Source organism: Emydura macquarii, unplaced genomic scaffold (genome assembly GCF_026122565.2).
Source record: "Emydura macquarii macquarii isolate MOO-44397 ecotype Brisbane River unplaced genomic scaffold, CSIRO-AGI_Emac_v2 contig_1551, whole genome shotgun sequence".
NCBI classification, from domain to species: domain Eukaryota; kingdom Metazoa; phylum Chordata; order Testudines; family Chelidae; genus Emydura; species Emydura macquarii.
The window spans coordinates 21,621,768-21,635,896 of record NW_027131688.1 but is presented as its reverse complement, the minus strand read 5'-3'; the positions used below and the strand labels follow the sequence as shown (position 1 = coordinate 21,635,896).

At 41.8% G+C, this 14,129-nt stretch overlaps 1 protein-coding gene across 6 annotated transcripts in view; it reads left to right on the top strand.

Moving 5' to 3' along the window:
- The window catches only part of PPP2R5C (protein phosphatase 2 regulatory subunit B'gamma), a 234,919-nt gene that overhangs the window by 200,783 nt on the left and 20,007 nt on the right, over positions 1-14,129 (top strand). For all 6 annotated transcript variants that reach the window (XM_067555048.1, XM_067555043.1, XM_067555042.1 and 3 more), the window contains 3 exons: positions 4,687-4,857; positions 10,186-10,313; positions 11,809-11,910. In XM_067555048.1, the coding sequence (XP_067411149.1) occupies positions 4,687-4,857; positions 10,186-10,313; positions 11,809-11,910 (401 nt within the window). The remainder of the gene's footprint in view (positions 1-4,686; positions 4,858-10,185; positions 10,314-11,808; positions 11,911-14,129) is intronic.

The window sequence follows — 14,129 nt, the reverse complement described above, 5'->3', positions numbered from 1 at the left end:
GGCAGTGTGGCAAGTGTTGACTTGCCAACTGCTGCGCCACATTGTGGCTAGGTGCAGTATTGCAGGGTTTTTTCCTCTATAATCCTGCTGACCTGGTCTGCTTGTTGTCCCCTTTTTCCTCGAGTGATGGTTTCTATTGTATTCCACTGTTTTCATGTGCACCATGCGCACAGTTTTGGAGAATTTGAAAGTAGTGTCCGTTGGTCCACACAAGTGCACTGGCTCGCCTTGTGCCTCTGACCATAGTGATAAAGGGCAGGGGTGGAGCGATTGCCTCTTCAATTCCTTCTCACTGCTGCATGGTCCGGGTTGAAACCTTTAATGTCCTCAGCTCTGACGTTTTGAAAAACAGTATTAAATAGTTCATTGTTTTAATAGTTCTTAATAACCGTTACAGATTTAGTAGTTTTAGTTGTTTTTAGTATCTTTTAGAGTTAAATTAGGCTATGGGGGACCCCATCCTGTACTCCACTCGAGTACCAGACTATGCCCAGAACTCCAGGCTTCAAACTGTGTGCCTCCTGCCCATGATCCTTCTCATTCAGTGATGACCATCAATGCTGCCTCTGCTGCCTGGGAGAATCTGACATCATGGCTTGGTGCAGTATTTGCTAGTTTTTACTAGCCATATCCGAGAAGAGCTTGCACTTTGTCTCTGGAAGCATCTCATGGAGAGGGCCACAAAGCTTCAATCAGACCCAGACCAGAAAATCCCCTCTATTAATTGGCCTGAATCATCAAGAAGTGCACCTCCTGCTGCAAAGTCTGACTCCAATGCTGGAGAATCCACCCCCACAGTCTCCACAGCAGGGCCTAGTCAGGAAGTTCGGAAGCACTCTCAAAAGCATGGGACTAAGTCTTCCTCTAAGTCCACTTCAAAGAAATCGGACATGCCTGCAAGCAAATTCTTCACCCGCTCAGCCCATGAGGACTTAGTATGTCCTAAGTCCCATAGGCATGACAAGAAAGCCCAGAAACATTGGGCTATGTTGGCTCCGGACTGTGCTTCGTCGGTACCACCTTCCTCGGCTCCTCATAAGACCCAGGACCCTCCAGCACCGACGAAGACCGACCACCTCTAGATACTGTGATCATCGCTGGCATCAGTGCCAGAAAGAGTCCTCTTTAAACCTGGAAGATCTGGATCCGTGGCCATGCCACAAGACACCTTTGCAGTCCCAGATCCAGAATATCCTCCTCCATCGGGAACCTCTGTTTCCAGGGAGCGTGTAACTCCTCCAAGAGACCTGCCTGCAGGATGGAGCCTATTGCCCTCCCTGTTCCCTCTATGCACAACTAACACCTCTCTAATGGCACTAGTGGTACCGTCAAGTGGAACCCAAATCAGACTTTTCCTCCTTAAGAGATTTCGAATCGTCAGAGGAATGGCTCCTCCTGTACCATCCTAATCCATTTCCCAGGAGACCTGCACGGCCCTGGGACCAACCACGGCCTCACCCGACTCGGAGACACCGGTACCCTATGCCATGGGGACCCCCATAACCACCTATTGATCCTTCCTACTGACCATATTGGGGAACCTGGGACCAGTACCCCCTTCAGAATCTATCTGATCTGCCAGGGAATTGTTCCTTGCTTCTCCTCCAAGGGAACCATCAAATTTATCCATGGAACAATAGAGTACTATGGAGTATTATGCTACAGTTCAAGCGGTTCCACCAGAACTGGCTAGACTACCATCATCATCGCCGGATGAAGCAGTGACTTCAGCATCCCCTCTTCTACCCCCGATCACTTCAGGCAGTTCCAAGACCTTCCAGTTGCCAGGGAACTTCAGATTCCACTAGAAGAGATCCAACACCCTCAACACAAGCTTTTGGACATCTTTCACACCTCTAGACCTACAAAAATAGCCCTCCCTGTCAATGAAGCCATACTGGAGCTGGCTAGGACAGAGTGGCACACACCCACCACCTGCACTCCTATCCCCAAAGGGAGGGAGAGACAGTATTATGTCCTGAATAAGGGTTCAGAATTCTTATTCTCTTCCAGCTCCCAACTCGTTGGTGGTTCAGGCCAATTTGGAAAGGTCCAGGCAACAACATTCCAGATCTACTCCTGCAGACAAGGAGGATAAATGTGTAGATCTACTGGGGAGGAAGGTTTTCGCGTCCTTTAGTCTTTGGTTCAGGATAGCCAATTATCAAGCACTATTGGCTAAATGTGGATTTCTGAATTGTGCTAAATTTGAGGAATTAGCCAATAGCCTCCCACAGCAGGATCGTACTCATTTCCAAGCTCTGATAGAGGAAGGAAAGTTAATTATTAGAATTGCTCTCCAATCTGCAGTCTGCAGCCAATACTTCCTCTAGAACTATGGCTACCACCATTGCTATGTAAAGGGAGTCTTGGCTTTATGCATCAGGGTTCCCCAGGGAGATATATAATACAATTAAGGACTTTTCCTTCAGTGAGTCTCCCCTTTTCAATCAGAAGATGGATGAGTCCTCACGTACCCCGAAGGACGGTAGGGCGACCTTTCGATCGCTGGATAGATGTGTGCCTACTGCCCCTAAGAAGAAGTTCCATTGCCAATTGACCACATTGAGGTATAGGACTCAGCACTTCTACCATCAGAGATTGTACGAACCACTGCATGAAAGGCAGAAGATTCAAAAGTTTCCCTGTTTCCCTGTTCCCTCCACACTGGCCTCATCATCCCAATTCTAGGCCCTGACCCAGCAATATTTTTTATGTGAGCTTGAGAGCTGTGAATCATTAAGCCCCAACACCTCCTGACCCCAGTACACCATTTGGGGGCCATCTAGCGGTCGAGGTTGCCTTCCTTGTAGCCATGAAAGTCGCCTTTCTTGTAGCCATCACATTGGTGAGGAGGATCAGTGAACTCAGAGCAATAATGGCAGACCCTCCATACATTGTGTTCAACAAAGATAAAATTTCTTTGCACCTACACCCCAAATTTATCCCTAAAGTGGTTATGGAATTTCACCTTTACCAATCCATTCACTTACTTGTATTCTTCCCAGAACTGCAAGCATCTGCAGAAGAATGTAGATTCCTCTCCCTCAATGCTCAACAAGCTTTAGCCTTTTACCTGCAGAGAGCAAAACTAATTAGGACGTTCCCAAGACTGTTTGTTGCTACAGCAGAGAGAGCGGACATACCATCTCCACCCAGAGTATTTCCAAATGGATATCTGGTTGCTCTCTACTCTTTCAGCTCTTGAACATCCCTCCCCCACAGTGGTACAAGCTCACTTCACTAGAGCTCAAGCAACAAATATAGTGTCTCTTCAGGACGTACCCTCTCCTAGATATCTGTAAAGTGGCCATGTGGTGCTCCATCTATATGTTTGCAAGGCATTATGTCCTAGTACAGGACTTGGCTGCTGATGCTTCCTTTGGGATGATGGTTCTCTGTTCAACCCCTACTGTCCTCATCCTCATGCCCTCCTCCTACTTAGGTACTGCTTGTCAGTCATCCACAGTGGGATACAATAGGGACCATCACTCAAAGAAAAGGAAGTTACTTACTTGAAGAACCGCTGGTTACAAGATGTGTGGTCCCTATCTATATTCCATTATCTGCTCTCCTTCCCCCTCTGCTTGGGATCTCTTCTGATTCGCTCTGGAGAAGGAACTGAAGAGGTGATCAGTCCATCCTGCCCTTTATCTCCTCGATTGGAGGCATGAGTCAAACCAGACCGCATATGTGGACACTACAGTAGAACTTTAGTCACAAGGGAATGGAGGTTGTTCGTAACTCTGAACAAAATGTTATGTTGTTCTTTCAAAAGTTTATAACTAACCATTGACTTAATATAGCTTTGAAACGTTACTGTGCAGAAGAAAAATCTGCTTTTAACCATCTTAATTTAAATGAAACAAGCACAGAAACAGTTTCCTTACCTTGTTATCTTTTTTTAAACTTTCCCTTTATTTTTTTTAGCAGTTTATGTTTAACACAGTACTGTACAGAATTTGCTGCTGAACTGCCTGATTCTGTAATTCCGGTTCCACATGAGGTGTGTGGTTGACTGATTAGTTTGTAACTCTGGTGTTCGTAACTCTGAGGTTCTACTATACTTTCAAATTCTCCAACACTGGGCGTGAGGTGCATCCTTCGTTGCAGTGCAGTTTCAATCTGTAGTACAGCAGGGTTCCTAACACCCTCCTTATGAGTGAATACTGCTTGTGAGTCACCTCGGGTGGAACATGCATAGGGACCATTGCTCAAAGAAGAATGTCTTTATATACAGTAACTGGAGTTCTTCCAGGTGTGTGGTACCTATGTGTATTCCACTACCTGCCCTCCCTCCCCTCTGTTTTGGATTATTATCTTAAGGTTATTTGCAGTAGAGAGAGAATTAGAGAGGCAGTTGGTCCACACTGCCCCTTAAATCCTCAGCTTGGAACATGAGGAGGACAAAGGCACAGCCACAGAAAATGGACACCGCTAGCGAAAAAACGCATATCTTGAGTGGAATATACTCAGGGATCGAAGAATTTCAGTTACTGTACAAGATAAGTAACCTGTCTTCTTTATGCTTAGTTAACACAATAACAGAAGTACTTCTTTATGATGACAATTCCTGTAAGCAGTCCATTTTAGTTTAGTGAAAAAACAGAAGTCAAATATTTAAAATGTTGCTATGAAAATTGTGTATTAATTACTTTTTTTTTCCTGCAAACTTTGTTTTTACAGGTGGTGATGGCACTGCTCAAATACTGGCCAAAGACTCACAGTCCAAAAGAAGTCATGTTTTTAAATGAACTAGAGGAAATTTTAGATGTCATTGAACCATCTGAATTTGTAAAAGTTATGGAGCCTCTTTTTAGACAACTAGCTAAATGTGTGTCCAGTCCACACTTCCAGGTCTGTACTTCCAGGAAATCATAAAATCAAATCTTCAGTTTAGGATTTTTACATTGTTAGTGAATTGATCGTTATAGATATATATGTACTAAACTTTTTTAAAATAACTGATTTTACTGTGTTAAAAATGCTGAAAAAAAATAGCACATATTTAGGTGCTTAACTTTAGTGAGCCTGTGATAGGGAACTCAGAGGGCCAGGTGACTTAATGATTATTGCATTCACCTTCCAGCCCCTTGTGTCCCTCTCAGGACAGTGGAGGTTCCTGTGACTTTAAACCAGGGATCTTTGGCTTTCCACCCATATCATGGTCTAGGCCCTTGTGGGGTGCAGTGGGGGACCTGGACCCTGCCTCTTCACAAGGTCCCCTACAGTGAATCTAAGTTGCTTCCTTGGGCTACTCCTACCTAGAAATCCCTTCATTTGGGGCATGGCCCCTATAGCCAAGCAGTCAGTCACTACAAAAAAAGAGTCCAAAGAAGCAGAGCCCTGCTGGACCTGCAAGTTCTCAAAGCAGTTGGTGGTTAAAGAACGGTCTGCCTGAGAGCCTTAACCACTCTGGTCCCCATTCAGGCTCACTCTTCTCTCTTGCTTTCTGGAGAAGTATTCCTTTCTCCTGCAGCCTATTCACCAACCTTTATCTGGGCTTCTGAGCACCTTTTAACATGCTCCTCTAGTCAGAGCATTCTTTGCAGGTCTGGAGTGACAGAGTTACCTGGGCCAAGAATTGCCTTTTTGGGCCCAATGTAGGGTTTGTATACCCCATAACAGAGCCACTTTGTAAATGCTAGCCTCAGTGTTTCCCTACAAGAGATCAGTGTGCCAGCTTCTTTTGTGTGTCTGACTGTTAGGGCCATGCTTGGAGCTCTGTAGTTCAAGTCAACTTAAGCGCTCCCTCTGTTTTTAAGTATAACTGTTCTGGAATTTTATTTTCCACAAGGTCATAGAATCATAGAGTTGGAAGGGACCTCAGGAGGTCATCTAGTCCAACCCCCTGCTCAAAGCAGGACTAACCTCAGCTAAATCATCCCAGTCAGGGCTTTGTCAAGCTGCAGCTTAAAAACCTCTAAAGATGGAGATTCCCCACCTCCGTAGGTAACCCATTCCAGTGCTTCAACACCCTCCTAGTGAAAAACGTTTTCCTAATATCCAACCTAGACCTCCCCCACTGCAACTTGAGACCATTGCTCCTTGTCTGTCATCTGCCACCATTGAGAACAGCCTAGCTCCATCCTCCCTGGAGAACCCCCTTTCAGGTAGTTAAAGGCTGCTATCAAATCCCCCCTCATTCTTCTCTTTTGCAGACTAAACAAGCCGAGTTCCCTCAGCCTCTCCTCATAAGTATTGTGCTCCAGCCCCCTGATCATTTTTGTTGCCCTCCGCTGGACTCTCTCCAACTTGTCCATATCTTTTTTGTGGTGGGGGGGCCCAAACTGGACACAATACTCCAAATGCGGCCTCACCAATGCCGAATAGAGGGGAATAATCACTTCCCGTGATCTGCTGGCAATGCTCCTCCTAATGCAGCTCAATATGCTATTAGCCTTCTTGGCAAACAGGGCACACTGCTGACTCATATCCAGCTTCTTATCCACTGTAACCCCCAGGTCCTTTTCTGCAGAACTGCTGCCTAGCCCGTTGGTCCCCAGTCTGTAGCTGTGCATGGAATTCTTCCGTCCTAAGTGCAGGACTCTGCCCTTGTCCTTGTTGAACCTTATCAGATTTCTTTTGGCCCAATTCTCCAATTTGTCTAGGTCACTATATCCTATCCCTACCTTCCAGGGTATCTACCACTCCCCCTAGCTTAGTGTCATTTGCAAACTTGCTGAAGGTGCCATCTACTCCATCCTCTAGATCATTAATGAAGATGTTGAACAAAACCGACCCCAGGACTTACCCCTGGGGCACTCCGCTTGTTACCGGCTGCCAGCTAGACATGGAGCCATTGATCACTACTCGTTGAGCCCTATGCTCTACCCAGTTCTCTGTCCATTTTATAGTCATTTCATCCAACCCATACTTCTTTAACTTGCTGATAAGAATACTGTGAGAGACAGTATCAAAAGCTTTGCTAAAGTCAAGGTATATCACGTCCATCGCTTTCCTCACATCCACAGAGCCAGTCACCTCTTCATAGAAGGCAATCAGGTTGGTCAGGCATGACTTGCCCTTGGTGAATCCATGTTGACTGTTTCTGATCACCTTCCTCTCTTCCAAGTGCCTCAAAATGGATTCCTTGAGGACCTGCTCCATGATTTTTCCAGGGATTGAGGTGAGGCTGACCGGTCTGTAGTTCCCTGGATCCTCTTTCTTCCCTTTCTTGAAGATGGGGACTATATTTGCCTTTTTCCAATCATCAGGGACCTCCCCCAATTGCCACGAGCCGTGACTGTCACCAGAAAGTATATGGATATTTAGAGCTCTGACTTCGCTTTCAAAGTGTTTCAGTCTGCAGTGACTGTATTTCATTGCTTGTAACTAGTGAAGACCTCACTAGTCACTGTTTTCCTGAGAAAGCATTTTCTTCACCTGTAAAAGTCATTCTCTTGTAATCTTAACCTCTTATCCACCACATGAAACTCAGAAGTTTTTGTCTCCTTTTTCCTCCATGGCTTGATGTTTTTTCCCACTATGCTCTTCATTGTGTCCGATTTTTGTTTTAAGACTAATTCCCTGAAAAATACTTCTGGATTATGGAGGAACGTCTGATGATTTGCTCTGTAATTTTCTCAACATATCCAAAACCAAACTGATACCTTAGCTTTAAGATTCCTGTTGTCATTTTGGAAGATATTTCAACAGTCATCAATTTAATAGAGGTTATCTGACTGAAGAGCCATAGACAGCAAAGTGAAAGTCTTGCTAAATAAAATAATGAGGTTAATGCAGAGCTGCACTTTGGTGATTTCATCCTAGTCATCTGCTGATCCACACCTCCTTAAGCGGGGCTTTAAGTTTTCCATGTATTTACCAATTATTTTTGAGCAGATGCTCTTAGAATGCTTAGATGCTTTTCAAATTTCTTTAAGAAACTTTCTTCAAGATTTAAGACAATGGGAAAACTACTATGTTCTCACCTTACAGTATTTCTAAAGAAAACCTGCTATAATATGGCTCCCTTTTTGCAGATGGACTCTCTAACGAGTCTGAGCCTATGTCTCCAAGATTTATTTGGAGCTTGAGTTTTGTTAACATCTCCTGCTTCTGACCATTCCTAGTTTCCAGGGTACAGTGCAGCTGTGAAATTGGACCAGAATTTATTAACCTTTCCCTTCTGTTCCAGATAGCAGCACATAGGCTATCCATAGCTGATAAGAGCAGTTGTGATGTTTCCCAGAGTACCCAGGGTTGAGAGGCACTTCACCACCATCTGTCCTTAGCATGAGGAAGTCTTGTCTGTGTCTGCTGTTCTTCAGCTCCTTTAAACCACCAGCTCTTGGCAACACAAGCCCTGCCTTCCAGGCCATCACAGGCCTACCTTTTTCTGTACAGGTTAGCAATAGGAAGACACACCAACCCCTAAGACCTCCAAGTGTCCCTCTGGAATGCTCAACCCATGATCCACCAACCAGTCATTGAGCTTTTAGATCTGTACCCACAGGAACAGCACATCCCAGCTTGTAAGATTCAACTCAGGATCACCACTTTTCTTAACGTACAGCACTTAGATATATCTCTAGTGAAAACAAGAATCAGTTTATCATCAGAGAAAAGAGATTCAAGTGATAAAGAATGAGAATATTGGAAACAAATGATTACATATAAAACAAAATTATAACTCTTTCCAGAGATTAAATTTAACTAACCAGTTGTTCTCATAACTAAGGAAGTTTTTCTCACCCAAAGTTCTTCCCAGCGTTTTCAGCCAAGCCTGACTGAGATCCCTTTTTCATGAAGCAAATCTCACTTTCAGTTTCCTTCCTTGATGAAGGATGTTTACTGGAAAATAGGGTTACTCCCGGTGTTTATCTCCCTGTTAATTTCCTTCTCAAGTCTCTGCGAGATCTTCATTAGCATTTGACTTAGAACAGACTCCTACTGTATGATATACAATATACAGTGGTCCACCATGGAGACAAGTGTCTTTCATCCCCTGCCTGAAGAAGTTTGTCTAATCAGACATACCATCTTTGAATGTTTGATGTTTCCCGGAGTACCCAGGGTTGAGAGGCACTTCACCACCACCTGTCCTTAGCATGAGGAAGTCTTGTCTGTGTCTGCTGTTCTTCAGCTCCTTTAAACCACCAGCTCCTGGCAACACAAGCCCTGCCTTCCAGGCCACCACAGGCCTACTTTTTTCTGTACAGGTTAGCAATAGGAAGACACGCCAACCCCTAAGACCTCCAAGTGTCCCTCTGGAATGCTCAACCCATGATCTACCAACCAGACTTAGGCTATGACTATGGCTACACTGACGGCGGCAAAGTCGCCACCGTCAGATCGATTTCTCTGGATCAACTGAGCGGTCAGTGAAGACCTGCTCAGTTGATCCAGAAATCGACATACTAAGACCAGCTTCGCAAGTGGCGTAGCGCTGCGTCCACTGGAATGCGGTTCCTGTCGGCGCAGTGCAGTGAAGATGGCGCGCAGAAGAGGAGCAGAGAAGTCGACGGGAGTTACACAAGTTTTTTGCGTAGCTTGCGTAACGCCCGTCGAGTGCTGCCGAATCCCAGAAGTGTAGACAGGGTCTTAGAGATCGTAATTTTTAATATATATACATAGCTCTTCACATATGATCCGTACACACATTTCGCAATGATTGATGACCAGTATGAGACAAGCTTTCATTAGAGAACTTACATGACATTCTTTAATGAACCCATGGGATCCCTGTTATGTACCTCTGTGCCTTCTGCCAGTTGGCATCAAGAAGTCTTTGGATCACAGCAGTTCTTAAGTTTCTTAGCTGTGCTGCAGTGCTGCTGTAGGAGTACCAGATTGGCACCCACTTTCTTGATTGTGAATCTTTTTTTTTTAAATGTAAGGAGAGTGTCATGCTGCCAGCACTTCATATGGATGCTGTTTAAATTGTTGTGAATGTGCTGCCTGCATCATAGATAAAGCGGAAGCACATGTTTCTTAAGAATGATTTGTAGCCTTATGTTTGTAAAATACACAGTTCTGACCCAGATTAAATAGTAAACCATAATTTTGAATTTCTTGATGGTAATTTTAAAATATTTTGGTACTTAATAGTAATATATGGTATCCTAAATTCTCTCCAAGCCATTTTATTTCCTAATTTTAGTTCTGTTTAGCAAACTTTATGGTATGTAAACGCTAATTGCAAGATGGATAAAATAGTATGCTTACCTTCATGTCTTTCAGGTGGCAGAACGAGCGCTATACTACTGGAATAATGAGTATATTATGAGCTTAATCAGTGACAATGCAGCAAAGATTTTGCCCATCATGTTTCCATCCTTGTACAGGAATTCAAAGACACATTGGAACAAGTAAGAGACTCTTATACAAATAATATATTGACTACTATATTTAAAGTACTTTCTAAATTTTGTTAATGTTACTTATCTAACTGTATTGCACTTTAGTTTCAAACAATTTGGGTTAAAATGCTTTGTGTTTGTGAATTGCCTGTGGTGGCTACAGTATAATCATGCACAATGATAATATTTCTCCCAAGACCTTGCCAACATGAATGTTGATGAGTGAGGGCAAATGTCATACCGCTGTCAGAGGGCCAGGAAATGTTGAAAGGCATTTGAGAGGGTGGACTCTTTCCTGTAAAAAAGCTGTTTTTCCCTTTCCATCCACACAAGTACTCAAGCATAAAAGTATTCCTAGTCAGCTCCATTCTGCAGCTACTCAGCTGCAAAACAGCGTTGTTTGAGCTACTGTGCAAGAGCTGGTGATGTGGCTGTTCCATAGCCTTGTGCAGTGGAGTAAGGACTACTGATGGGTTGGCCAATAATGCATGATGAATCTGCCACTAACCTCAGTGAAAGGAATACCGAGGGAAGTGTGTTGTTAAAGTGGTTGATTACCATAACTGGATACAGATAATCCATTGATATATTGATTTAAAAAAATAATATGGATTACTTTTAAAAGAAAAACTGTAATCCTAAAAAAAATTCATGTTCTGATAGTAAATACAGATTACTTTCAGTTGTTTTTCTCACTTATGGCCATCCATTCTGTCCTGAGCATGAGTGAATACATGGAATCCAGTATAGCCCCATACTCACTGTGTAACCCACGTGTATGATGCAAAGTAACAACGTAACTGATTTATTTTCAGTTCTCGTGATTGGTAACTTTTAATAGATTACTTTTTATAGAGTAAACTTTAACTTCCCTGGCAGTGAGTGCTATCTAATGCAGGTGAAGATTTGTTGTTTTTGTTTTTCATGCTGTTTCTAATCTGTTTTATATCAGTTTGAAAGAGTCCTATTATTATTGTGATTCAATATTTTATATTTTTCAGCCATATATGTATAGATGCAGTTATGCTTTCAGAATAAGTTTTACATTACGCAGACTCCTCTATATCACTATAGAAATATTTCCAGAATTTCAGTCAGTTGACAATATAAATGAATCACCTGCTGAGATCCATATTACTGTTTTAATTTTTTTCTAATACTTCTATTTTGATTAAAATTGTATCAACTTTTAAATTTCTAAAGCCAGCCCTATATTGATGCACAATGTTATATGAAGGAGAATTAGAACCTGTAAAGAACATTTTTCATTAACAAGTGGCAAATACTTCTATAGAGTAAGTAAATTGTATTTGAAGCTGCTTAAAACATTTAGTGATTTAGAATTCGTATTAGCCATACTGTAGCTAAAATGAAACTTCCATTAGCTAGTTTTGTCTTCATGTATTCTAAAATAATGTAATTTTCTAGTTGTGTAAACATTAGCTGTTGTTGACCAGAACAAAGTGATAAAGCACTGTGAGTTTCAACCCAGTTTTACTTATAGGACAATACATGGCTTGATATACAATGCTCTGAAACTATTCATGGAGATGAACCAAAAACTGTTTGATGACTGCACGCAACAATTTAAAGCAGAAAAACTGAAGTAAGTTTCATATTAACATTTCAGTTTATTCTACAATAACCTGTTCAGAGAATGTTCATTGCTTACTTTGAAAAGTTACTCTCACTTTAAAAGAAAGTTGTGCCTGTTTTATTCAGCACAGAAATCTGAAAATTCACATGGTGAGACTCTTTTGCTTCTCAGCATATATGAACTGTAATTAAAAATTAAGTGTTTAAAATAGTAGTCCTAACCTAATACTGCTGCTGGCGGCCATCTTTCTGCAAAGTCATTGTGACACCACCAGTCCAAAGTCCAGCGGAAGAGAATGATTACTAGTTTACATCCTGCTTTTATTTTAGCATGCATTATTCACCAACTGTCCACTACATCCCCCCCAAAAAAATACTTTTAAGAATCCTCCAGCATTGTTTTGTAGAGTATATGCATGTGCATATATGTACAGGGCATTATTATATCATATGTCATAAAGGCATTGATGAATGCGATATGCTTGTATTAAAGCTATGTTGTAGCACACTCCTCACAACCATATGTAAAGTGAAGTATTTAATTTTGTTTAATTTCATCTTTAACTTAGGTCTATATTTAAAAGGAGAAGACGAGATTCCTTTGTTTGTTAGACTGAACAATAATGGGAACTTATTTCATAAATAGTTGATAAAGAGGAAAGAAGTATAGTATGGTCAGGTGAACAGAGTAGGGGATTGGAAGCTCAAACTTTTTTGGCTTTTATTCCCAAATTTGCAATTGAATTGTATGGTCTTTGAGTCATTTAACTTCTGTGTGCTACCACTTCCCCGTTTGTTTAAATGGGTATAAAAGGACTATCCATGTTCACAGGGATGGTTTGAGGCATAAATTAATGCCTGTAAAGTGTTTTAGATCCTGATTAAAGGAACTATAGAAATGAAAACTATTGTTGGTTGTTCTGTTTCAGCATAGGAGTATTTGGGGGGTTTGAAAAGTGAAATGACCATGATTTCTTCCTGTAGCAGTCCTTAAGGGCTTAGCAACACAGAGGGCAGGTCTACACTGCCAGCAAAATATGGCAGCAGTTGACAGAAGTTACACAAGCTACTCAGACTAGCTTGCGTAACTCCCGTCAACTTCATTATTTCCCTTTAGCGTGCTGTCTCCAGTGCACTGCGCTGACAGGAAATGTAGCACTACACTTTTTTTAGAGGTGGTTTTAGTAAATCGGCTTCCAGATCGATTGAGCATGTCTTCACTGCCGCTCAATCAATCTGGAAAAAAAAGATCTGAGGGCAGCAAATTTGCCGTAGTTTTGTTCTGTTTTAACTATATTTGTCTGAAATCAGTGCAACCCTCCCTACCCCACTATCGTGGCCTCAGTTATACTAGGGTATAGGAGCTTATGCTGGTATATAGGTTATTTCTGTAAATTTATGTGAAAGGGAACTAGAACATGTAGTATAAGACAAATTTTAAAAGTATTCTGGCAAAAGGAGGAAAAAAGAGTATCTTTTTTGTTTCTTTCTCTGATGTATAAAAAGGACTGAGTTTTTGGTGGTTTTTTCCTAGTAAAAAAATTGTACTTATTTTTTAAATTAGAAAATAAAGCCTTTATTTTGTTTGATTGAAACTGAGTCAAGACAAGATGCTGAATCCTGAGCAACTGAAGGAGAGATTTTTGCTTATAAATTAAAATTCATCTGAAGAGAGAGATGTTGATTTAATCCAACCACTTGAGAAGACACTGTCAAATATTTAAAACTCCTACTCTGTCATCTGAAGACTGAGAACTCCCACTCCAGTGTTGAAACCCTGGCCCCATTAAAGTCAGTGGAAGTGTTGCCATTGACTTCAGTAGAGCCAGGATTTCATGCCACTTCTCTGGCAAAGGAGTTATTCAGCTAAAACGAAGGATAAGACTTAATTCTGATTTTTCTGAGGTAGAAGAGAAGCTAAAAAAACATTTTCCCCTTCCTTTTCAAAGGCCATTTTGGCCTTTTTTTACTCCAGAGGAAAGTCATAAGGATACAAGCTCATTCCCCCCAAACACACTTTGCAAGTCACCTTTAAATGTACATCTCTCGAACAAGTTTAGACGGTAACTAGACCCTTTCCCTTGATTTGTTTTCCTCAAGTATTTCTCCATTAAGGAAGTATTATTCAATTTTTAAATAGTTTTTTTATTGATTTGATTATTTTACTTAAATTTAAATAAACTGACTGCAATTAGAACAGTAGAAATCAGGACACTATACAGTGATATC